Here is a 26541-nt window from a genome sequence, read left to right as displayed (position 1 = left end):
ATTGTGGGTGGGTGTTACAGGGGGTCACTGTGGAGGGCACAAGGGGGACACTGTGGGGGGGTGGAGGGCACAAGGGGGACACTGTGGGGAGGTGGCACAGAGGGACACTGTGGGTGGGTGTTACAGGGGGTCACTGTGGGGGGGGGGGGGGTGGAGGAAACAAGGTGAGACTGGGGAGGAGGTGGAGGGTACAGCGGGGCACTGTGGGGAGGTGTAGGGCACAGGGGGACACTGTGGGGAGGTGGCACAGAGGGTCACTGTGGGTGGGTGTTACAGGGGGTCACTGTGGAGGGCACAAGGGGACACTGTGGGGAGGTGGCACAGAGGGAAACCGTGGGTGGGTGTTACAAGGGGTCACTGTGGGGAGGTGGAGCACACAGGGGGACACTGTGGGGGGGTGTTAGAGGGGGTCACTGTGAGGGTGGTGGAGGGCACAGGGGGACACTGTGGGAGGTGTTACAGGGGGAAACTGGGGGGTGGAGGGCACAGGGGGGGCTGAAGGGCACAGGGGGACACTGGGGGGGTGGTGGGCACAGGGGGGAAACTGTGATTGGGTGGTACAGGGGGACACTGTGGAGGGCACAGGGGGACACTGTGGGTGGGTGTTACATGGAGACACTGGGGGGGGGGTGTAGGGCACAGAGGGACACTGTGGGGGGGGGGTGGAGGGCACAGGGGGACACTGTTGGGGGTGGAGGGCACAGGGGGACACTGTGGGGGGTGTTACAGGGGGACACTGGGGGGGTAGAGGGCACAAGGGGACACTGTGGGGGGTGGGAAGCTGTGCAGCAACTTTCTAATAGCCGCACGTGGTACACACTTAAGCACAAGACAGCACACAAGCTGCTGCGGCACTTTTCTTCCTACATGCAGAGTAGTGCGGGAAGCAGTTGTATACAGACCTCTCGTGATGCGCTCCTCCCCGCCGGCCCCTCCTCTCTTCTCGTCCATCTGAGGTGATGACAAATACAAGCACCTGGGGTGGATGGGAGGGGAGGAGGGGCCGGTGGGGAGGAGCGCATCACAAGAGGTCTGTTTACACTGCAGCAGTCTCTTAGGGAGTAGTGCTTCGGAACCGATCTACCCATCAGCTATCTGTGATAGACGGGATCATCAATGTGGAAGCTGTCATGGGGCCCCCTACTGGTGAACGGGCCCTTGGGCAGCAGCCCGAACTGCCCGTTGGTCAGTCCACCCCTGGCTATGAGGAAAGATTAGAGGAACTGAATTTATTCACTCTTGATAAGAGGAGATTAAGGGGGATATGATCAACATGTTCAAATACATAAGGGGTCCATATAGTGAACTTGGTGTTGAGTTATTTACTTTACAGTCAACACAGACGACAAGGGGGCACTCTTTACGTCTAGAGGAAAAGAGATTTCATCTTCAAATACAGAAAGGTTTATTCACAGTAAGAGCTGTGAAAATGTGGAATAGACTCCCTGCAGAGGTGGTTCTGGCCAGCTCAGTAGATTGCTTTAAGAAAGGCCTAGATTATTTCTTAAATGTACATAATAAACTGGGTACTAACATTTATAGGTAAAGATGGAATGAATTTTTTTCTCCTGCTGTAGCAAATTGGATCATGCTCTGCTGGTTTTTTTTCACCTTCCTCTGGATCAACTGTGGGTATAGAATTGGGTATATGAGATTGTATGATATTATTTTATTTTTCTTGTGGTTGAACTGGATAGATTTTGTGCAACGTCTTTTTTCAACCTGACTAACTATGTAACTGTGATAGGCAGTGAGGAGTGAAATCAAAAATGTACGCCCTTAGAAAGCCTGAAGGCGGTGTCCTGTATGCGGTTAGACTGCCAAAAAGTTCCACACATGTGGTATCCTCGTACTCAGGAGAAGCAGCAGAATGTATTTTGGGGTGTAATTCCACATATAACCATGCCATGTTTGAACAATATATCATTTAGTGACAACGTTGTGTAAAAAAAAAAAATAATAATTAATTTTCCCGAAACTTGTGGCAAAATATAAAATATTCCATGGACTTAACATGCCTATCAGCAAATAGCTTGGGGTGTCTACTTTCCAAAATGGGGTCATTTGGGGGGTTTTGTGCTATCTTGTCATTTCATGGCCTTCGAAACTGTAAAAAGGTAGTGAGGAAGTAAAATCACCATTTTATGCCCTTAGAAAGCCTGAAGGCGGTGCTTGGTTTTTGAGTTCCTGTACATGGCTAGGCTCTCAAAAAATCTCTCACACATGTGATATCCCCATACTCAGTAGAAGCAACAGAATGTATTTTAGGGTGCAATTTCACATATGCCCATGGCACGTTTGAGCAATAGGTCATTTAGTGACAACTTTGTGCAAAAAAAAAAAAAATTTCATTTACCGCAACTTGTGGGAAAATTATTATTCCATGGATGCACCATGCCTATCAGTAAATAGCTTGGGGTGTCTACTTTCCAAAATGGGGTCATTTGGGGGGGGGGGGGGGGGGGTTGTGCTATCTTGATATTTTATGGCCTTCAAAACTGTGATAGGTAGTGAGGAGTGAAATCAAAAATTGACACCCTTAGAAATCCTGAAGGCGGTGCTTGGTTTTCGGGGTCCTATACGCGGCTAGGCTCCAAAAAAGTCCCACACACGAGGAATCCCCGTACTCAGGAGAAGCAGCAGAATGTATTTTGGGATGTAATTCCACATATAACCATGGCATGTGTGAGCAATATATCATTTAGTGACAACTGTGTCATTTTTTTTTTTGTCATTTTTCAATCACTTGGGTCATTTGGGGGGGGGGGGGGGGATGGATTGTACTGCCCTGCCATTTTAACACCTCAAGAAATGAGATGGGTAGTCATAAACTAAAAGCTGCGTAAATTCCAGAAAATGTACCCTAGTATGTAGACGCTATAACTTTTGTGCAAACCAAGAAATTTACGCTTATTGACATAGACATGTGGCTAAATACATTTTGGCCTAAATGTATGACTAAAATTTAGTTTATTATTGATTTTTTTTATTTAAAAAAAAGTAGAAAATATAAAAAATTTTCAAAATTTTCGGTCTTTTTACATTTATATCGCAACAAATAAAAATCACAGAGGCAATCAAATACCATCAAAGCTCTATTTGTGGGAAAAAAAGGAAGCAAATTTAATTTGGGTACAGCATTGCATGACTGCACAATTACCAGTTAAAGCAGCGCAGTGCCAAATTGTAAAAAGTGCTCCAGTCATTGAGAAGAAAAATCCCCCAGGGCTGAAGTGGTTAATGTCCATCAGTGTTGCATATTAGTACCTGCTCATCAGTGCCCAGTAGTGCTGCCTGATCAAAGCCCATCAGCGCAGCCTCCTTGGTGCCCACCAGTTCAGCTTATCAGTGCCTGTCAGTGCAGCCTCATCAGCGCACATCAGTGAAAGAGAAAAATTACTTACTTTCAAAATTTTATAACAGAAACATTAAACAAACAAAAAGATAAAAAAAACCCAGTGATGACTAAACACCACCAAACAAAAGCCACTGTCTCAAAAAATGCCAAAATTGTGTTTAGGTACAACCTTGTATAACCACACAATTGTCATTTAAAGTACAACAGCACTGAAAACTGGTATGGGCAGAAAGGGGGTGAACGTGGCCTGTAGGAAAGTGGTTAAACAGATGTTTGTTGCAAAAAATATATATATATCCAGTGGTGAGCCTGTGGGCAAGGAGGGTATAAAGGTAAAATAACCTCTACAAAATCATTCATATTGTTCTTGTTTTCAGCATTATCAATATTTACCTTTTCCTCCACAGCAGTTTAGTCAGGTTAGACAAAACAGAAATGTCTTTTTTTTTTTTTTTAATCAAGTGATTTTTATTATCAATTTTTAACAATACAAATACGCTACAACAGAAGTGTATCACAAAGACAAGTTTCTGAGACCAAAATAAATAAATAAATAAACATAAAACAATACAAAAACATAGCTTTTCACAGACTAACTAAAATTGTTAATGACAAATACCTATATCTTCCAAAAAACGTGTACATACCTATAGACTCACTGGTCTTGTAGAAACCGGTTTTCATATTCTCAACACTTGCAGGGTATGGATTATTGTATCTTAAACACCCAATAGCACCCTTCTGACCCTACCCACCATCCACCTTAGTCCTTTTCACCCCGCGGCTTGCTTGCTTCATCTTTCAGAGCGTCCGATCAAGAAATACATAGCTTCCCTCACCATCCAGTTATTGAATGCGGCCCAGGCATGCATCCCCCTCTGCTGGAGATCGAAGAACCCACCATCTAAATCTCTGTGGTTTTTTAAAGTTAACAAACTGAGAGATTTGGAGGATCCCATCGCCACCATGCACAACTGGGAGAAGACCTTTTGTGAGACCTGGAGAACATGGCACCATTTTGTGTACACCGATGCCTACCTCCAAGAGGTTTCGCAGCCTGGCTGACCTCCTGGATTAACTTTGCTCCCTGGGTGGGAGACACTACCTATCTTCTCCCTTTCTCTCTGCTCTTGATTTCGCTCTTATCTCGCACTAGAAATACCTGACCCTCTTCCCTTCTGACTGCCCCCTTCTCTGTATAAGTGGCTCAGTTATGGGCTGTTTTATTCAGATACTGTCAATATCCTCGCTTGCATTATCCTTACCTCAGTGTCCCATCTCTGGGCCCAGCTGGCCATCAGGATGCCCTGTCTCCCGGTATACTGTAAGAGTTTTTTTTTTGCATAGTTTTGCTTCCATGAATATATGTTTTGGATCTTTCATGTAATTGGTTGGATGCCTTCCCGGCCCTATGCACCGCCAAAATTTTCTACGCCGTGCTATTCCTTTGTGCCACCCATACTGTGTATTTCCGGGGCAGTTAATGTGTTGATTACATTGTGTGACCCTTTCTGCAACTCTGTTATTTACTTTGGCTGTAAAATGCACTTTCTATGGAAAATAAAGGAATTACAAACCCGAAAAAAAAAACAAAAAAAAACATAAAAGGATGTTTCTCACCCCCCGGGAAACTAATTTGGATTGATTTTGTATTAGATCAATGGATGAGTCCCCAGAGTGATTCTATCCCATATCTTGAGTAAGCTTGTTCAATTTAAATGGTCATTGGCCAATGGATTTTAGATGTCTAAAGATGCTGAATTGTCAGTTAAGACAACTGAGAATGCCCTGAATATTTCTCTGTTTGAATATTTCTCTGATACTGCCAAAAGCATTGTTTCTTGATTATGCCTAATATGCTAAATGCATTCTTTATTTACCAGATGATGATTTACTGAGGGAAGCCCAAATATTTCCACATGTGGAATATGTTCAATTAGGCTCAAGTGCTACCTTCTTCTGCAAGGTGAACAGCAGTATCTACACAAGTGCACATCTGTCCTGGACGTTGAATCCAAATATAACTGCAGGGGTGCAAGATGGTTGCCTAAGCGAGAGTGTGAGATTTATTACTATACAAAACATCTCAGCTTTGTCTGTGGAAATAATCTGTAAAATTCCTGCATCTGATTCCTATAAGGACCTTCCTCTGGATAAACTTTTAATTAAAACTGGAAGTGAGTAGAATATAAGAAACATAATACCTGCGATTTGCAGTACAGCTGTATATTATATAATCACAGCAGCCTGGAGACCTTTGTTTTATGAACTTCTCAATGCTAGGTGCAATATCAGTTCAATTCCTAACATACATTGTAAACATTTTCAGTGGTATGGTACACGCACTTATACTTTCCTGTGACTCAGAATCAGCCGAACGCAGGTTAAAGCCCAATGTCAGCTGATGTCACAGAGCCACTCCAAGCTCTGGAAAGATCCCGACAATAATGCTGGGATTCACCCATATACCTATTGGCAGCTGGCTTACCCTGAACCCGCCGCTGAGAGCCTGAGAAAGCCACTCCCACCGCTTCCACATCCTAGTGCTCCAGTAAGCATAGGAGAAGCAGAGCGGTGACCGAAAGTCACTGCCCTCTGCTCATAGCTGACCAACATCTGAACAATCAGCAGTCATATGATCACTCAGTTCTGGGGCGTAGAGCCAGCGGTGAACAGCTACAGCTTCACACTAATGCTGCAGCAGAGAGGTGAATAATTTTTATATTCCCACACTTCTCAGCTTTAACAATACAGAATACCACCTGAATTATGACATAGCTATCTATAAGAACCAAAGTCAACCTAAATCCTTCAACCAGGTATCAATAAAGGATATACTGCATGCAGCAGTTTGCATTACCTGGTTTCTAAATTGTGACTTTATATGCCTTAACAATTCTGTAGCCTACAATTAACTGAAGGAAAGTTTAAATATTGCATTATGGTCCACGGGGGCTTAACTATAAAGGTTTTAATGTTAAAAATTGTTAGTTTTCTCTCTTCTTCAATTTTTTTTTTAATTTTTTCATACAGATCCACCAGAAACCCCACACAATATTTCCTGTATCTACTTCCATATAAGAAATTTAACTTGCACCTGGATTACTGGAAAGAAAACAAGACTTCCAACTATATTCACCCTAAGTAGGATAACGTACGTTATTTTTCTCTCATGTCTACAGCAAAACTAGATAGCTGGCCAATGAAATGTGAATTCAGTTGGTTAGTCAAGTTTCTTTCTTTTTAATAGGTCTCTTGGTAAATCAGTTCTGTGTAGGACCAAGAAGAACTTCTGCACTTCCTTTTATCTTGATGATGGGGAGCACCTTGATGGGGAATATGAAGTCCAAGTGGAAGCTGAGAATAATCTTGGAAAGGCTGCCAGTCCTGTGATACAAGTGAACACCTACATATTAGGTGAAGAGTTTGAATATTGTGTAATATGTGTTTCATGTAGTATTTTTTTATTTTTATTTTTTAGCAGCACTCATTAATGTCTCCTGGTGACCTCCACATTACTGTAGGAAAATTTGTGGGAACAAGTTAGATCTGTAGGGGACCCAGGAGACTGACACTCCTGGAAGTGTTGGTTTCCTATCAGACTTCGGGGGACCATTTCTCAGCAACAGAGTGGAGTTCAGTGGAATGAGCTATGGGAAAGGTAAGTAATATATTTCTTCTTTACAAGTTTGTGCTTATATGATTATTTCCACTTATGTGACTGGGTCACTTCAAGGCAGAACTCTAGCCAAAAATAACCAGTTAAAAATGAATAGTCCTCTATCTGTAGGGTGCGTGGCATGAACAGACACGATGGCTGAGTGTGCTGCTCTGTGATCCCCGGGCTCCAGGAAGATAGGCAGCAGTGTTCAGCGGGCTCCTGACCGGTTATGGCATGTCCACACACCGCCATACCAGTGTCTAACGCCACCACCACCCTCATTCCTGAATTATCGTGTCGGGCTTGTGTTTTGCCCTGGCATAAAGCCCATTTGGTCAGTATGAATTAATGTTAACATAGCAGTGTTTAACCTAGAGGCCAGGATTTTAGCTAAGATTTTGATATCTACCTGTAGGAGTGATATTGGTCTGTATGACTCAGGGAAGTGCGGGTATTTTCCCGGGTTTGGGGAGAACTATGATTTGGGCTTCCTGCATAGATTCGGAGCGTGTGTTCTGATCAAAAATGGACTGATATAAGATAAGATATCTGAATATGTTACATAAAATTCCAGAGGTAGGCCGTCCATCCCTGGAACTTTAGATTTGGCTAGCTGTGTGATTGCTTCTTTGATGTCATGTTCTGTAATAAGTGCATCCAGAAGCTCAACTTGCTCTCAGTTCAGCTGGGGGAACTGTATGGAATATAAGTACGAACGAATCTCCCTTTGTGTGCATGTGCTCTGAGACTTGTATAGGTTGTCATATAATTGTCTAAATTGAGCCGCCACCTGTCCTGGGTCTGTTATATTATGGCTGTCTGGGGAAGCAAGCGACACCACGACTGGGGGCTTGTTGTCCATGTGGGCCAAATATGCCAACAGTCTCCCAGCCCTTTCTCCCTGTTCGTACACCCTCTGTCTACAGAAAAACACAGGCTGTTTTGCCTTCTCTATGTGTAGTTGTGTGACTAGGCGCGTCTACAGGTTCACTCTTTTCACGGGATGGGCTGGAGCTATAGGCCTCCTCTAAGTCCCGTAGTTTGTCAGATGTGAGTTGAAGTATAGTGTCAGACTCTCTTTTTAGCCTGTTTATTCTGGAGGACAAAATTCTACGAGCATGATTTTTTAGATCATACCAGTGAGTTTCAAGGGCAGAAGGCCCCTGTGTCCTTTCCAAAAAGAAGAGCAGCTCCCTGGCAATGGAGTCGTGGTCCAAAAGAAGGTATAGCCAGTGAGGGTTTAGTCACCCACGCCTTGATGGGAGAAGCTGTCCCCAAGGATGCCGTCAGCCAGCACAGAGAGTGGTCTGACAGGATCCTGGGAGCAAATCCTGAGCCCGTAACCTTAGGCAGAAAGGTCCTAGAAACAAGTATATAATCTATCCTAGACATAGTATTATGACTTACTGAATGGCAGGTGTATGCTCTAGTTGTGGGATGTGCATGTCTCCAGGCGTCAATAAGGGAAAATTTGGTCAGTGTACGGTATAGCCTAGTGTGCAGTGGTTCGCCCCGTCTGGGTTCAGCCTCTGCTGGTCTGTCCAGGGATGGAGTCATTGTGTGATTGAAGTCCCCCAACCACACTACTGGTATGGATGGGTACAGCACTATAAATGAAAGGCCTTCTGCAACGGCATCCAACCTGTATGGAGGGGGGATATAGCTATCCAATATCAACAAGGGTTCTCCCCCCACAAGTGCATACAGAAAGAAGTACCTGCCCTGCCGGTCTGACACCACAGAGACCAACTCAAAGGGTGTAGATTTCGCTATGAGCACAGTTACCCCTCTAGACATATTTGTGTGGGTGCTGTGGTAGACCCACCCCACCCAAGGACACTTTAGGGCCTCCTGTAAGTGGCCTGTGACATGTGTTTTTGCACCAGCATGATAATATCTACTTTCTGACCTTCCACATTCCACATCATAAATGTACTGTCCGTCATGGTGTTCGTTTGCATACAGATTACATGCGCATCGGCCCAATACCCCCGACATTACTGCTGTTTTGTAACCCAATAGATATATTGCATATGTAATAAGGGCTTGTTCAAAAACATTCCAAGTAAGCAGAGGCGTAACTAGGGTCTCCAGCTCCCTTGGCGAGAATCTGTATCGCCGACCACCCCCTTTCATTAAAGAGTTTGTAGTTGTTGGTTTTTTTACATCAATTTCCTTTCATTTTTAATTGTCTGCATATCCATTAAAGATAATGTTTAGGCTATACTGTCCCTTTTCAATGGTTTTGACTTTTGAAAAAAGATATTGCATATAAACATAGTAGTCAGATGAGATTTAGGATAAACATGTGGTATCACATTCAGAAGAAATATAAAACCTTATAAACCTTAATAGGTTTTATATATATATATATTTTTTTAATATAACTCATTTTACATTTTTAAAGGTACTAAATATAATAAAAGATAATATTCTGTATTCATATTATACTTATTTTCATATTGTGCTTAGCTTGGCTATCTAAAACCTGAACGTGACCTCATATCAGAAGAGGTCCCTGGTGGTGCGCTGGGAAGGGAACAGTGATGTGCTACAATGCATCACACTATTCAACTTTTTATTTTCTTCATTTTGCAGCTTTTTGAAATGTCAAAAACTGATATATCATTCCTGTTTATGCACCGCCGTACACAGTGTTGTAGTGCGCCAAAAACTGTATAGTAATAAAGAACATCCTACTTGTTTTCACTTCAGTGGTGTGAACTGAACACACGGCAAACAAAGCAAATTGCCTCGCCTGTCCGCTACACACCACAGGTCAATGCAGGGTAGTGTGAAGGAACTTGGTTGGCACTATTGCTTGTGTGGGTGCCTCTCTGCATGCTCTTGCACATAGGAAAGCCCATTCATTTCAAGGCACTCCCCTACATGTGAAAAAAACAGAAAAGACATGCTGCATAGAACCGCATTCAGTTTAGGATGTGTGTTTGCAGATGCATGGGGGGTGCCATTGACAATTAGTGGCACCCCCACTCAAGTGCAGTGCATTTCCCTGTGTGTTGGGAAAGCATGCGATTTTGTGGGCTTTCCCAGCACACGTAGATGTCGATCTAGAATGAATGTTCTATTTAACCACTGGGCACTTAAACCCCCTTCCTAACCAGACCAATTTTCAGTTTTCAGTGCTCTCACATTTTGAATGACAATTACTCAGTCATGCAACACTGTACCTATATGAAAATTACATTGTGTGACCCTTTCTGCAACTCTGTTATTTACTTTGGCTGTAAAATGCACTTTCTATGGAAAATAAAGGAATTACAAACCCGAAAAAAAAAACAAAAAAAAACATAAAAGGATGTTTCTCACCCCCCGGGAAACTAATTTGGATTGATTTTGTATTAGATCAATGGATGAGTCCCCAGAGTGATTCTATCCCATATCTTGAGTAAGCTTGTTCAATTTAAATGGTCATTGGCCAATGGATTTTAGATGTCTAAAGATGCTGAATTGTCAGTTAAGACAACTGAGAATGCCCTGAATATTTCTCTGTTTGAATATTTCTCTGATACTGCCAAAAGCATTGTTTCTTGATTATGCCTAATATGCTAAATGCATTCTTTATTTACCAGATGATGATTTACTGAGGGAAGCCCAAATATTTCCACATGTGGAATATGTTCAATTAGGCTCAAGTGCTACCTTCTTCTGCAAGGTGAACAGCAGTATCTACACAAGTGCACATCTGTCCTGGACGTTGAATCCAAATATAGATAATATCTACTTTCTGACCTTCCACATTCCACATCATAAATGTACTGTCCGTCATGGTGTTCGTTTGCATACAGATTACATGCGCATCGGCCCAATACCCCCGACATTACTGCTGTTTTGTAACCCAATAGATATATTGCATATGTAATAAGGGCTTGTTCAAAAACATTCCAAGTAAGCAGAGGCGTAACTAGGGTCTCCAGCTCCCTTGGCGAGAATCTGTATCGCCGACCACCCCCTTTCATTAAAGAGTTTGTAGTTGTTGGTTTTTTTACATCAATTTCCTTTCATTTTTAATTGTCTGCATATCCATTAAAGATAATGTTTAGGCTATACTGTCCCTTTTCAATGGTTTTGACTTTTGAAAAAAGATATTGCATATAAACATAGTAGTCAGATGAGATTTAGGATAAACATGTGGTATCACATTCAGAAGAAATATAAAACCTTATAAACCTTAATAGGTTTTATATATATATATATTTTTTTAATATAACTCATTTTACATTTTTAAAGGTACTAAATATAATAAAAGATAATATTCTGTATTCATATTATACTTATTTTCATATTGTGCTTAGCTTGGCTATCTAAAACCTGAACGTGACCTCATATCAGAAGAGGTCCCTGGTGGTGCGCTGGGAAGGGAACAGTGATGTGCTACAATGCATCACACTATTCAACTTTTTATTTTCTTCATTTTGCAGCTTTTTGAAATGTCAAAAACTGATATATCATTCCTGTTTATGCACCGCCGTACACAGTGTTGTAGTGCGCCAAAAACTGTATAGTAATAAAGAACATCCTACTTGTTTTCACTTCAGTGGTGTGAACTGAACACACGGCAAACAAAGCAAATTGCCTCGCCTGTCCGCTACACACCACAGGTCAATGCAGGGTAGTGTGAAGGAACTTGGTTGGCACTATTGCTTGTGTGGGTGCCTCTCTGCATGCTCTTGCACATAGGAAAGCCCATTCATTTCAAGGCACTCCCCTACATGTGAAAAAAACAGAAAAGACATGCTGCATAGAACCGCATTCAGTTTAGGATGTGTGTTTGCAGATGCATGGGGGGTGCCATTGACAATTAGTGGCACCCCCACTCAAGTGCAGTGCATTTCCCTGTGTGTTGGGAAAGCATGCGATTTTGTGGGCTTTCCCAGCACACGTAGATGTCGATCTAGAATGAATGTTCTATTTAACCACTGGGCACTTAAACCCCCTTCCTAACCAGACCAATTTTCAGTTTTCAGTGCTCTCACATTTTGAATGACAATTACTCAGTCATGCAACACTGTACCTATATGAAAATGTTGTCCTTTTTTTACCCAAATAGAGCTTTCTTTTGGTGGTATTTAATCACAGCTGGGTTTTTTTTTTTTTGCACTATAAAAGAAAAGACCGAAAATTCTGTTAAAAAAATGATTTTTTTTTTCATTTCTGTTATAAAATTTAGCAAATTGGTAATTTTTCTACATAAATTTTGGCCAAAATGTATACTGCTACATATCTTTGGTAAAAATAAGTACAAATTGGTGTATATTATTTGGTCTTTGTGAAAGTTATAGAGCCCACAAGCTATGGTGCCAATATGGATGAGCTCAGGCATGTTCGCATGGAACACATGCAGAGCCCGCCAGGAAGTCGGTGCAGCGCTGCGCTAATCACAGGCAGTGAGACATTGCCCCGATCTGCGGCTGCAGAGATCGGGCAATGTCTCATTGCCTGTGATTAGCGCAGCGCTGCACCGACTTCCTGGCGGGCTCTGCACGTGTTCCATGTAAACACGCCTGAGCTCATCCCTAGGTGCCAATATCTGAAAATTGATCACACCTGAAGTACTGACGGCCTATCTCATTTCTTGAGACCCTAACATGCCAGAAAATTACAAATACCCCCCAAATCACCCCTTTTTGGAAAGAAGACATTTCAAGGTATTTAGAAAGATGCATGGTGAGGTTTCATATTGAGGTTGTTATTTTTTTTTACCACGATTCTTTGATTGTGTTATTTACAATCAGCAGCACCATAAAACCTTCCACTGTTATTGAACCATCACCTGTTCATATTCTCCTGACAGGGTATGAGTATTGGTGTCACGGTTGCCAAACAATTCAGAATAGGCTATCAGTAAAAAAGAGGAAAAAAAAACTAAAAAAAAGAAAAATATTATTTACCCAAATTAAATATAAAAGTGGAATGCTTTTAGATTGTAAGCTCTTCTGAACAGGGCCTTCCTAATCCTCTTGTATGTTATTGTATTATAACTGTATTGTCTCCCTTTTATTTTCTAAAGTGCTGCGAAAACTATTGGTTCTATATAAATCCTGTATAATAATAATAAATGTTCTAGTACAGGGTTAGGCAACATTTTGAGCATAGTGTGCTGAAAAATGTTTTCAAAGAAATTGAGTGTGCTGATTTTATAACCAAAAAAATGTCAACTTCACATTCTCAATCACTAAAAGGATTTTTTATAAAGTAAATGCTGTAAACTACTTTAGTAGTGAGAAATTAACATCCTGCACTCTCACGCCTTGGATCAGCCCCAATTCTTGCACCTTCACACCTCAGATCACTGTCTTCCCTGTACCTCTGTCCCACCACTGTACCCCCCTGCTCATCTGCCCCACCATTGTGCCCCCCTGCTCATCTGCCCCACCACTGTAACCTCCTGCTCATGTGTTCCACTGATGTACCTCCTTTCTCCTCTGCGCCACCGCTCTAACCCCTGCTTTTCTGTCCCACTGCTAAACCCCCTTCTCATCCCTTCCACCACTGTACCTCCTGCACATCTGCCCCACCACTGTACCCTCTTGCTCTTCTGTCCCACCACTGTAACCCCCCTGCTCATCTGCCCCATCAATGTACCCCTTTTCTCATCTGCCCCTACCACTTTACCTCCCTGCACATCTGCTCCACCGCCATATCCCCATGCTCTTCTGTCTTACTACTGAATCACCTTCTCCTCTGTCTTAACACTGAACCCATCTGCCCCACCACTGTAACCCGCTTTCTCATCTGCCCCACCAATACATGCTGGGACCTGTAGTACTATCTCATGCTGCAATAGAGGAGCAAGGCATGCTGGAGCTTCTAGTCCTATCACAGGCTGCAATGATCCTGCAGAGCACAGTGGGACTTTTAGTTCTATCACAGGCTGCAAGAGAGGTGCACAGCATGCTGAGACTTGTAGTTCTAGCCCAGTCACACAGGAAAAAAAAGGAGAAAAAAATAAGGGTTGCAAACATGTCGGGGACGATTTTCCATTGTGTGAAGCATGGAAAGGACACAAGGCAAGTCTGATGTGTCTCTTTCTCTGTCAAGGTGAGACAATGAACGTGCAGAGCATTCATGCTGGGACCTGTAGCTCTATCGCAGGCTGCAATAGAGGAGCAAGGCATGCTGAAACTTCTAGTCCTATCACAGGCTGCAATGGAGGGGCACAACATGCTGGGACCTGTAGTCCTATCACAGGCTGTAGTGGAGGTGCAGAACATGCTGAGATCTGTAGTTCTATCCCAGGCTGCACTGTATGTACAGGCTGTACATCATTTTGGTTTTGTCACGTACCTGGTGTTGGAGCCCAGAATGCAGGGAGCGGCCTCTCGTAAGCCTCTGGCTCGAAAACCCCTGGTAGTGGAGACAGGGACTCAAGAGTTCAGAGGGCACAAGTACCTGATAGATGGCAGGTGTGGGACTGGTCTGGACCTCTGAAGTAGCAGGAGAAAGGCAGGCTGAAACTGGTGACCGGAACACCGCAGATAGCTGGGAGGAGTTCTGTAGTGCAGCGGGAGCACAGGATCTGCAGGCTGCGAAGTGGCGCACAGAAACTTGGCAGGAACACTGGAACAGCGGAAGTGAGGAGATGCCTGAGCTTGGCAGGAACTCTGAAACAGCTGACAGCGAGGAGGTGTCCTGTAGTACGGCAGGAGGGCTGGAACTGCAGGTAGCAGGAAGATACTCAGAGGTTAGGCAGGAACACAGGCAGAGTCAGACAGGCCGGATCAATACTAGCGGGCAGAGCAGGTACCAAACGGAGGCAGAAGGGTAGTCGAGGTACAGGCCGGGTCGGTAAGAGGCGGGTAGCGATCAATCCAAAGACAGAGGCAAAAGGGTAGTCGGGCAGGCCGGGGTCGGAGGCAGGCAGCAAACAGACGTCGTCAGGAGCAGGCCGAGTAGACAGGAATCAAGTCAACTGGTAACAGATAGCAGGGTCACAGGAAATGCTGTAGACTGGACAGCAAGGAGGCACAGTGACAGATTCCCTTAAATAGCCCACTGGGCACCAAAAACAGTCACACGGCGCGTCTGCGCACACCCGTGTGCGTCCGCGTGCGCCCGTTTGCGCGTCTGCGTGCGCCCCTTCGCGCCATCGCGCACCCTCGTGCGCCCGTTCACGCCATCGTGCACCCACATACGCCCGTTCGCGCCATCGCGTGCGCCCGTTCGCTCCATCACGCACCCGCGTGCACCCGTTCACGGCATCGCGCACCCTTGTGCGCCCGTACGCCCGTTCGCGCCATCGCGTGTGCCCGTTCGCGCCATCGCGCACCCGCGTGTGCACGTTAGCGCTAACACGCACCCGTGTGCACTGGTTTGCTCTTAGGATCGGGATTCTGCAGGCAGGTCTTCCATATACCGCCGGATTACCGGGACGTCCTTCTTGACAGGTTTCCTCCTTCCCAATCCCAGCCACACTCTCACCCCTCCTCCCTGTCTATCTATAAAGTATGGAAAGGTTTGTACAGACCCAAAGTCAGCGTGTGTTCCTGCTCCCCCTCCTCTTGTGTATATACAGAGCTGAATGAGAAGGGGGAGGCAGCTTCGTTCTGCTGTGTGTGTGTGTGTGTGAGACAGGCTGCAGGGATGGGAGACATGCATATGCATCTGAAGCGTGTGAGGTGATGTGAAGGCGGGCTGTGTGTGAGAACAAGTTAGAAGAGCAGTAGAACACTGCCAATATGTGACACCCCCGGCCTTCAACGTTAGCTGGAGGTACAGAGCTTTGAATTTGTTGAGCTGTAAAGTTCAGAATAAAAAAGAAAAAAAGGAGAAAAAAAAAAGGGTTGCAAACATGTTGGATGATTTTCCACTGTGTGAAGCATGGAAAGGACACAAGGCAAGTCTGATGTGTCTCTTTCTCTGTCAGGGTGAGACTCACGCTGCAAAGATACACAGTCATCCTGGTATATTAGTGTTGTGGGGCCTCAGCGCTATAAAAGTCTCCTCGACTGTACTGTGGGGGTAGTATACTACTCAGGGTAGTAAACTCTGTGGGTCTCAGGCCCAAAGTCGCGTAACCAGGGAAATCAACATGCTGTATTCCTCCTCTCCCCCAAGGGGTACAACCTAGGGAATGGGTCCCCTGTACTCAATGGGGGAGACTCCAGTCTCATATTTAGTAATGTGTGGGTTGTATAAATTGGGGGGGGGCAAAAACAATAGAAGAAAAAAAAAGGGGCGGAGAGAGGCATATTTAATGTGTACCACCCTAAGTAGCCTCTTTATATCTTGGAACTGTGCATGCTTTCTTTGGACTTCATTGGACTTTCTGGTGACTTCCTCACTGGTCACCCGCAGGATTTTATCTCTGTCTTTAAAGTTAAGAAACTTGGCAATAAAGGTCCTGGGGTGGCTCTCACAGGTGGAGGTTTAGCTGGGATGCGGTGCGCCCATTCCACTGCGAACATGACGGAAAAGGCTTCTCTTCCAAAATGTTGAATCAGAAGGGATTCCAAGTATTCTGCAGGGTTGGTACCTTTCCGCCTTTTCAGGTAAACTGGAGATTGCAGTGCCTCAAATGATTCTCCATATCATCCTGGTGTGCATGTAATTGATGGATCTGGCATTGCTGGTCCTTTGTAGTGTGGCTCAGGGGGTGCAGGATGTCCTCTGCTGCTCCAATGCGTGTATCGACTTTGGTTACCCTATCATTTACCTTGGATAAGTCTTGGCGCAGCAGGGAAATGTCAATCTTGACCTCATCTATTTCGGCAGTGATTGTTCCTTGAAGCGTTGAAATAGCATCTAAGACCTTGGCTGTGTCCGCGCTCTGATGGACCATCACTGAACATGTGCCATCTCCATCTTTGGGCTGCGGGTCTTGGTCTTGATGGCGGTATTTCACCAGCTTATCCATGCCTCAGAGGTCCTTTTTGGCAGGGACATGTTCCCTCGCTGCTCCAATATATCTATCACCATGCCTTCCCTAGGTGCAGCAAGATGACCACTGCTTCAGATATTAGGCCGGAGCCGCGTTCCGTTTTCAAGATGGGTGCAGGCGGTAGGTGTACCTCATCAGTGAGAGCAGGCAGCCCGAAGACCCCTCCGGAAGGGGGTCGGTCGTGAGACAAACAGAAAGGCCAGGGAAACTCACCAGCGAATCGCCAGGTGGAGCAAGATGGCCACCGCTCCAGAAAACAGGCCGGCGCCGCTTTGCGTCTTGAGGTAAATTTCGGCCATGGGTGCACTGTGATAGTGGCCTCAGGCAGTCTGGGGGGGGTTCCAGGAGAGGGGCCAACCTCTGGCAGTCAGGGGGGCCCGAAAAACTTGCTTGGGCCGTCGCCGGGCGGAGCAAGATGGACACCACTCCATAGACTAGGCCAAAGCCGGGGCCTTTCCTAGGGTAGTACCGGTCCAGAGGCCACAGACAGTGTTTTGGCGAGTCAGCAGGATCGAAAAGTAGTGGGGAAAACAGGATTTATCCCCAGAGGTATTTTAGGGTGTCCGATGGGTAGGATGGCTGCAGGATGTTAAAATCGGAGTATGGGTCAGCGGAGCTCACACAGCCTGTGACCTACTCCATTGCTCTCCAGGCCACGCCCCCAGAATTCCTTCCATTTGAATGCAGTTGTAAACCTGCTATGTTTTGGTCCACCTGTACAGTCTTGTATATTGCATACCTATTTTACATACGAACACTTTATATGCTTGTAGCTGTCTACCTCCGGTATTGTTGTCCACCTGTAGACACTAGCACACTGCATCCCTACTGTGATAATGTTCACTTTTTCAAAATTGCACTACTACTGTACCAAATGCATAGTGATTTTATATAAAGAGGTTACATTTTTGGATTTAGAAGTTTGTTTTAATGAAGAAAATACTTACTTATACATGTTCATACATACGGGTAAAAGCATGAAATCATTCCTGTTTTAGGTTTGGCACAATAAATATGTGCTTGTTAGAATTTGGTGTGGAGTGTCTTTATTTTTATCATGTGCATAATGTGATACCACCTGTATTTACCACACTTGATGTTGTACATGATTTGAAATGTCCATTACACATGCACAGACACTTTTGTGCTTAATCCACTTTGCTCGCAGAAATGTCGGCACTAGTGATGGCCGAACGGTTCGCCCGGCGGTCGTTTCGCGGTGAATTTCGACTGTTCGCGGTCTGCCCGATCGGTGGACTATTGCCGCCGTTCGCCCGGCGGACTTCCGTGTTTACTATGTAAAAGAACTTTGACCTATGATGACACATCCATCATGGGGTACAGGACAGCCAATTGAGACATTACAGCACATGGACACTTGGACATTCCCCCTAACTTATAAATACACCCGATCCGGAGGCCATTTTACATTCTTTCTTCTGTCACTATAGGGAGAGGTTGCTGTGTGGAGCAGGGAGAGATTGCAGTGACCCAAATCGCTAGCTATTTGGTACACAAGTTCTTTTCAGGACTGGTATAGGTGTTAGGTGTAGTTCAGGATATAGGTTTGAGGCAGTGCTGTGCTAGTGATTGTTGCAGCAGCCTGAGTGTCTTTTGTCAGTTTAGAGAAAGGGACAGGACGGTGTGTGCTGCAGGGACAGTCAGTTTAGTCATTAGCTGTTACTATCAGGTCCACAAAAGTGCTATTCAAGTTATTGTTCCAGCAGCCTCTGTTTTGTCAGTTTATATAGGGACAGGCAGGAAGCTGTGTGTGAGGCAGTGAGGGTCAGTTTAATCAGTAGCTGTTACTATATTAGGTCCACAAAGGTTCTTTTCAGGACTGGTATCAGTGGTATGGTAATAGGCTTGTACACGTATAATATTCTTTCTTCCAAATATAGAAAGAATATTATACTTGACTGCTGCCCTTCTGCTGCAGTCTGCTAATCAGTCACAACCTACTTGTTCCACAAAGGTCCTCATAAGGACTGGTAACCTGGTGTAGGGTGCTATAGTACATAGGGTTTAGTGAGGTACAGTCTGCTATTCTATAAGGACTGGTATAGGTCCACAATACATAGGTCCACAAAAGTGCTATTCAAGTTATTGTTCCAGCAGCCTCTGTTTTGTCAGTTTATATAGGGACAGGCAGGAAGCTGTGTGTGAGGCAGTGAGGGTCAGTTTAATCAGTAGCTGTTACTATATTAGGTCCACAAAGGTTCTTTGTGGAGTGGTAACCTGGTGTAGGGTGCTACAGTACATAGGGTTGAGTGAGGTACAGTCTGCTATTCTATAAGGACTGGTATAGGTCCACAATACATAGGGTTGAGGTGCACTACTGCTGACCGCTGCCCTATACTGCAGCAGTCCTTCATCGGTATAGGGACTGACGTACAGTCTGCTAATCAGTCACACACAACCTACTTGTTCCACAAAGGTCCTTATAAGGACTGGTAACCTGGTGTAGGGTGCTACAGTACATAGGGTTGAGTGAGGTACAGTCTGCTATTCTATAAGGACTAGTATAGGTCCACAATACATAGGGTTGAGGTGCACTACTGCTGACCACTGCCCTATACTGCAGCAGTCCTTCATCGGTATAGGGACTGACATACAGTCTGCTAATCAGTCACACACAACCTACTTGTTCTCACTCAGCCTTACTCTTCTGCACCCATCTCATCCTCTCGATCTGCACCCTCTTCTTCACTCTCTGCTATGTGCACCCCCAAAGACACTACCACCAACAACACCACCACCACCACCACATACCTTCCGCTTAAGTCACAGGAATTATTTTCCGATCCATATCAAGACATTTCTGATGCGCAGCCACTCTTGGTATTGGATCAGGAAGAGGAGGTAGCAACAATCGCTACTCAGCAGTCTGACGACGGTACCCAGATCAGCCCAAGGAGGAGGTTGGTCCCCGGTGTTGCTGCCTACTCCGAGATCTCTACTTATAGCGGTGGGGAAGGTGACATCGATGATGACGTGTCTAGTGATGTCACGTGGGTGCCCACAAGAGAAGAAGAGGAGGGGAGTTCAGAGGGAGATATGGACCAGCAGATAGGGAGGAGAAGCAGGAATAACTTACATTGCACAGGAGGGCCAAAGCAGACTGCAAATGTATCAGGAGCGAGTCATCGACCATGTACGGTCACATCTGGCGCTCCCAGGACACCGGCACATGGCTCCGCAGTGTGGGCTTTTTTTAACGTGTCCGCTGCTGACAATAGCGTTGCCATCTGCAATCTTTGCAGTCAACGCATTCGTCGCGGTAAGCCCAACACTCACCTAGGGACGACCGACTTAAGAAGGCACATGCGCAGCCATCACCGAGCCCAGTGGGAGCAATGGAACACACAAAGCCACACTCCAGGCTCTCACCGTCCAGCCTCGTGTTCTACTTCTCCTTCTCCTCTCTCCTCACAATTGTCCTCCACTCCACCTTCCATCACGCCAAGCTTACGTTTTTCTGCAAAAAGGCAGGCTTCCGTGGGCCTAATGTTCGAGCGTAAAAAAATGATGACGCCGGATAACCCTCTTGCCCAACGGTTGACGGCTGGCTTGTCAGAACTCATAGCCCGCCAACTACTGCCATATAAACTGGTGGACTCGGAGGCCTTTTGCAAATTTGTGGCCATTGGAACACCACAATGGAAGGTCCCAGGAAAGAAGTATTTCTCAGAGAAGGGCATCCCAGAGCTATATGGCCATGTTCAGCAGCAAGTGAATGTATCTCTGGCACAGTGTCGGTGTCAAGATACATCTGACCACAGACACGTGGTCTAGCAAACACGGGCAGGGAAGGTATATCACTTTTACTGCCCACTGGGTAAACCTTCTGACGGCCGTCAAGCATGTAACCCGTGGCACCCGTGTAGATTTGGTTTTACCGCCACGGATTGCATGCAGGCCTGGCCCTTCTTCTCCTCCTCCTCCTACTCCATCCTCCTCCCTCTCCTCCTCGGCTGACTCCTCCTTTTCCGCTGCTAGCGTCTCTTCCGCTGCGCCGCCCAAGCTCCCCAGAACCTATTCGACATGCCAGGTGAGACGTTGCCATGCCGTGCTGCGTCTGTTTTGCCTGGAAGCCAAGAGCCACACTGGCCCGGCACTCCTTTCAGCTTTGCGTTCACAGGCAGATCAGTGGCTAACACAGCTCAATTTGACAGTTGGTAAAGTGGTGTGTGACAACGGTGCCAATCTGCTTAGCGCATTGAAACAGGGCAAAATGACGCACGTGCCATGCATGGCACACGTCTTAAACTTGGTCGTGCAGCGATTCGTTGTCAAATACCCTGGGGTCCAGGACATCTTGCGGCAGGCAAGGAAAATCTCAGCCCATTTCAGAAGATCTTACACGGCCATGGCTCGCCTTGCTGACATTCAGCGGCGACACAATCTGCCGGTCAGACGTCTTATTTGCGATTGCCCGACGCGATGGAACTCAGCCTTCTATATGCTTGATAGGCTGCTCCAGCAGAAACGTGCAGTTAACGTCTACCTGTATGAACTCTGCGGCAGAACAGGTTCTGGGGAGCTGGGTTTTTTTTCAGCGCGCTAGTGGCTGCTCATGCGCGACGCATGCAGACTTCTGCGGCCATTTGAGGAGATCACCAAACTGGTCAGTCGCAGCCATGGCGCCAACAGTGACATGGTACCTTATGCCTTCTTTATGGAGCGTGCATTGCGTCATGTCATTGATCAAGCTGTGGAGGAGCAGGAGTGGGAAGATGAGGAAGTCGCAATGCTGGATGAATTCCCGGGGGGGCTACTCTATCTGAGACAAGTCAACAACAGGAGTCTGAAGAGGAGTCAGAGGAGGATGGTGCCGGGGCGGATGAGGAGGAGCAAGAAGAGCATGCTTTAAACCTTTCTGGGATCCCTGTTGTGCGTGGATGGGGAGAGGAGAATGAAGAGGACGACATTATCCTGGATGATGAGCAGGAGCCAGGCCACCACACCGCTTCCAGTTTAGTGCAAATGGGGGCCTTCATGCTCCAGTGTTTTAATAGGGACCCCCGTATAAAAAGCATAAGGGTCAAGGACCAGTACTGGGTGGCAACGTACTTAGACCCCCGGTACAAACACAAAATGGCGGAAATGTTACCACCGTCACAGAGGGCTAGCAGAATGGAGCACTTCCAGGCCTTGCTTCGAGAAATGCTGCATTCTGCTTTTGCGTGCGCTGGCAGAGGAGCAATTCCCACTCCCAGAGAAGGAGTTGCGGGTACCAATCCAACAGCGCCTGCAAAAAGAGGCCGGTTTGAAGATGTGTTGGTGACTTCGGATATGAGGTCATTCTTTCAGCCGACCCATCGACAGGTGTCATCCAGATCCAGCATCAGGGAACGCCTAGACCATCAGGTGTCCGACTACATCGGGTTAACGGCCGATGTGGACGCTCTGAGGAGTGATGAACCCCTGGACTACTGGGTGGGCAGGCTTGACCTCTGGCCAGAGCTTGCCCAATTTGCAATCGAACTGTTGGCTTGCCCCTCGTCCAGTGTCCTGTCCGAAAGGACGTTCAGCGCAGCAGGGGGGATCGTGACCGAAAAGCGTACTCGCCTAGCTCACGACAGTGTTAACTACCTCACATTTCTAAAAATGAATGAGGCATGGATCTCGGAGGAATTCAACACATGTGACCAGTAGACCATGTATATGTCGATAAACTATTTTTTTAATCGAGCACACAGACCTTCTTTCTTCATTTGGCTCACTTCCTTGTCCAAAAAAAGCACACCGTACTATATGCCCGTACCCTCCTCTTTGAAGAGGTTGAGCGGTGTCATATTTCTACTGGGGCTTCTTATTATGAGGGGCTCCCACCATCCCTGTGCTGTGCTGACATCCTCCTGGGGCTGCTTATTATGAGGGGCTCCCACCATCCCTGTGCTGTGCTGACTTCCTCCTGGGGCTGTACCTCTGCTGTGCATATTATGAGGGGCTCCCACCATCCCTGTGCTATGCTTATTATGAGGGGCTCCCACCATCCCTGTGCTATGCTGACTTCCTCCTGGGGCTGCTTACGGTGCAGGTGTCAGTGCTGTATATCACAGTGCTGATGTCAGTACTCTCTATCACAGTGCTGCTGTCAGTGCTGTATATCACGGTGCTGTTGTCAGATCACTCTATCACGGTGCAGGTGTCAGTACTGTATGTCACGCTGCTGATCTCAGTACTCTCTATCACGGTGCTGCTGTCAGTGCTGTATATCACGGTGCTGATGTTAGTGCTTTATGTCACGCTGCTGATGTCAGTGCTCTCTATCACGGTGCTGTTGTCAGATGACTCTATCACGGTGCAGGTGTCATTGCTGTATGTCACGCTGCTGATGTCAGTGCTCTCTATCACGGTACTGGTGTCAGATGACTCTATCACGGTGCAGGTGTCATTGTTGTATGTCACGCTGCTGATGTCAGTGCTCTCTATCACGGTGCTGGTGTCAGATGACTCTATCACGGTGCAGGTGTCATTGCTGTATGTCACGCTGCTGGTGATCATCTCCTGCACCCTCTTCTTTGCCTACCCTGACCTTCCCTCTCCTCCATTGCCTTCATGCGCTCCACAGTCCTGAATTATCACAACAATTTCTCATATAAAAAAAGAATGCTTGTAGTTGTCGAACCCAGATTCACCTCATACATGTGTTATGTCATTGGCCATGTGGTGGGACTATGTTTGCACAGCTATTATTTTGTGGCTGCAAATTTGACCTGTAGGTTTACAAAGTTCGCCTCCCATTGAAGTCAATAGGGCCCGCCGCGAACGTTCCGGTTCGCAAACTATCGGCCGCGTTCGCGGTCCGCGTTCGCGAAACGTCCCGTCGGAAGTTCGTCCATTACTAGTCGGCACCTCCTGGATGAAGCGCTTTTTTTGTTTATAGCGAATGTGGTGTATAGCAAATGCAATAGGTCATTATTGCCTGCTTCCTTTATATTTTTTTCCTGCCAATGTCATAGAAGGTGTGAAAGGACCATTATACATGCACGGGCATTTGTGTTTATTTCACTTTTCTTGCAGACTTGTTGGCACCTCATCAGACTTTGCCGTGGCCTATAGTTTTTCCTGTATTAATATCATTTATAGTTGTAGTCAAACATTCGTTCATGTTTTTTCTGTATGGTTTTCCTTCTGGTTCGAACTTTCCAGGGATCATGCACAGTTCTGTTTCTTAGGTCAAATTGTCCAACTCTGCCATTAACGATATGAAATTCGGACGATTTTCATCAAAAAACCCAACATGTTGGATCTGTCAATTTAGGCTGTCGTACGAAAACTGTGTGTCGCACATACCACACTAACGATACGAAAAACGGACGATTTTACCTTCGATTTGAATTTTCGTTTGAAATTCGCATCGTGTATGGCCGGCATTAGTGTCTTAAGAAATTAGATAGGCCGTCAGTAAATCAGGTGTGATCAATTTTCAATGATTGCCACCATGGTAACGCTATAACTTTAAACAAACTAAATAATATACACTAATTTGGGCTATTTTTACCAAAGATATGTATCGGTGTAAATTTTGGCCCAAATTTATGAAGAAAAACTACTTATTTGCAAAATTTTACATTAGAAACTAACAAAAACAAGTGTTTGTTTTTCAAAATTTTTGCTCTTTTTCCACTTATATCACAAAAATAAAATACCCAGTGGTGATTAAATACCACCAAAAGAAAGCTCTATTTGTGTGAAAAAAAAATTATAAAAATTGTGTTAGGGTACAGTGTAGCATGACTGAGTAATTGTCATTCAAAGTGAAAAAAGCTGAAAAAGGGGGTATTAGTCCCCTGTATTGAAGTGGTTAAAAGCAGTTGCACTAACAGTTTTGCTCCTTTTGGGATAAACATTTTACATAAATAAAAGCTGACCATTGTGAGCGTTACATTGTTTGTCTCAACCCTCTAACTCCTAGGAGATGTGCAGGACAGCTTTTCTGTTGAAAAACAACAAACTTACTGGCCAGATCGCCAGGTGAAAATAAAAGAAAGGGAGCCTAAATCTAAGAAATAGTAAGCTGCAATATAATACGTATTTCCTTTTGGGTTTAATACTGCTTAACTGCAAAGATAAACTCTGTCTAATGGCAGGTGTGGAGACTTTTATAGGAATAGCTAGAACATTAACCATGACTCTTTCAGATAATGGGATTTTATTTAGAAAGATTGACTCATATTATGACATTACCAGCAAACGAATTATGTGATTTCTTTAGTGAAACTGGACCCTCCTAACAATTTGTGTTTGAAACCGTTTGGCACTGAAAATCCATCATTGCTGCTGTCATGGAGTAGACCTGTTCTGGCGCCTGATGACATGAATGTGAATTGTACTATGCGGTACAAACAGCTACCGAGTGTTCACTGGGTAAGCATTCAGTCAGAATCTTGTACAGTTCATATCAGTTATAGACTCCCTGTAGACATTCAGAATAACCCCACACTCCCTGTCATGCACATTACAGGGCTATCATCATAATCTGTACATGGGAAAAGAGGAAGAGATGAGTTATAACCTCACAGGACTTAAAGCTTTTACTGACTACACTGTTTCTATGAGATGTATTGGAAATGATGGACAAATATTTTGGAGCAATTGGAGTGAGGACCTTACAAGAAGGACATTAGAAAAAGGTATGTTACACCAGAGCACACTGGCAATAGTTAAGGGTTGTCTGAAACCAGGGCTTTTTTTCTCAGAGAATAGGTGCAGGTACTCTCCTTCAGAGTCATCCCTTGTGTTCACGTCCTACCCACCTCCAAGCACCGCCCCTTGTCTCCACCCTCTACACACCTTTGAGCACTGCCCCTTGTCTCCACCACCTACCCACCCCTGAGCACTGTCTCTTGTCTTCACCCCCTACCCACCTCTGAGCACCACCACTTGTCTCCACCCCCTACCCACCTCCGATCACCAACCCTTGTCTCCACCCCCTACCTACCTCTGAGTAACTCCCCTTTTAGGCCCCATTCACACCTGTGCAAATTAGATTTACAGGACATTTGTAAATACATTCATTTTAATGAGGCTGGTTCACATATCTGCGGTGCATTCGCACTCCACATTGCACAAAAAACCTGTGCGTTTTCTAGGCAGTGCGGTCCGGCTCAGGTGCGAATTCAGGCCCATTATCTTTTATGGGCACGCATCTGATTCACAGATGTGTTCCGTTGTGAACAGGATAAAATACTGATGCAATCCTGAGCTGATGCTGAAGCAATCCTGAGCTGATACTGATCAAAAACTGACATGAAATGCTCAACAACTGCGTTTTCTCTTCGCAGGGAAACCTGAGCTTCAATTCGCACCGCACATGTGTGAACCCAGCCTTAGAGAATACAGAACCAAGAATCATTTTGTGGTGCTAAATAATTTGTATGGCATTTGATAATGATAATAAGAAAAACAGCAAAAAAGATCGCCTGCAACCAGAAACAGTAGATCCCCCTAGCAACAATAGATCCCCCAGAAACAATAAATCCCATATCAAAAATAGATCCCCAGCAACTATAGATGCCTTCCAAAAGCAATAGATTCTTCCCTGCAACTATAGATCCCCCAGCAACAATAGATACTCCAGCAACAATAGATCCCTTCCTGCAACAAAATGTA

At 45.4% G+C, this 26541-nt stretch overlaps 1 protein-coding gene across 4 annotated transcripts in view; it reads left to right on the top strand.

The window, feature by feature from the left end:
• Positions 1-26541, top strand: part of IL31RA (interleukin 31 receptor A) — a 126433-nt gene that overhangs the window by 57331 nt on the left and 42561 nt on the right. For 2 of the 4 annotated variants that reach the window (XM_077462709.1, XM_077462708.1), the window contains 5 exons: positions 5242-5535; positions 6392-6512; positions 6609-6775; positions 25145-25296; positions 25394-25562. In XM_077462709.1, the coding sequence (XP_077318835.1) occupies positions 5242-5535; positions 6392-6512; positions 6609-6775; positions 25145-25296; positions 25394-25562 (903 nt within the window). The remainder of the gene's footprint in view (positions 1-5241; positions 5536-6391; positions 6513-6608; positions 6776-25144; positions 25297-25393; positions 25563-26541) is intronic. The other 2 variants (XM_077462711.1, XM_077462710.1) reach the window with 1 other exon arrangement.

Source organism: Lithobates pipiens, unplaced genomic scaffold, assembly GCF_037356315.1.
Source record: "Lithobates pipiens isolate NorthernLeopardFrog02 unplaced genomic scaffold, aLitPip1_a1.2 Scaffold_3, whole genome shotgun sequence".
Taxonomy (NCBI): Eukaryota; Metazoa; Chordata; class Amphibia; order Anura; family Ranidae; genus Lithobates; species Lithobates pipiens.
The sequence above is the reverse complement of the archived record's forward strand: the minus strand, read 5'-3'. Positions and strand labels throughout refer to the sequence as shown.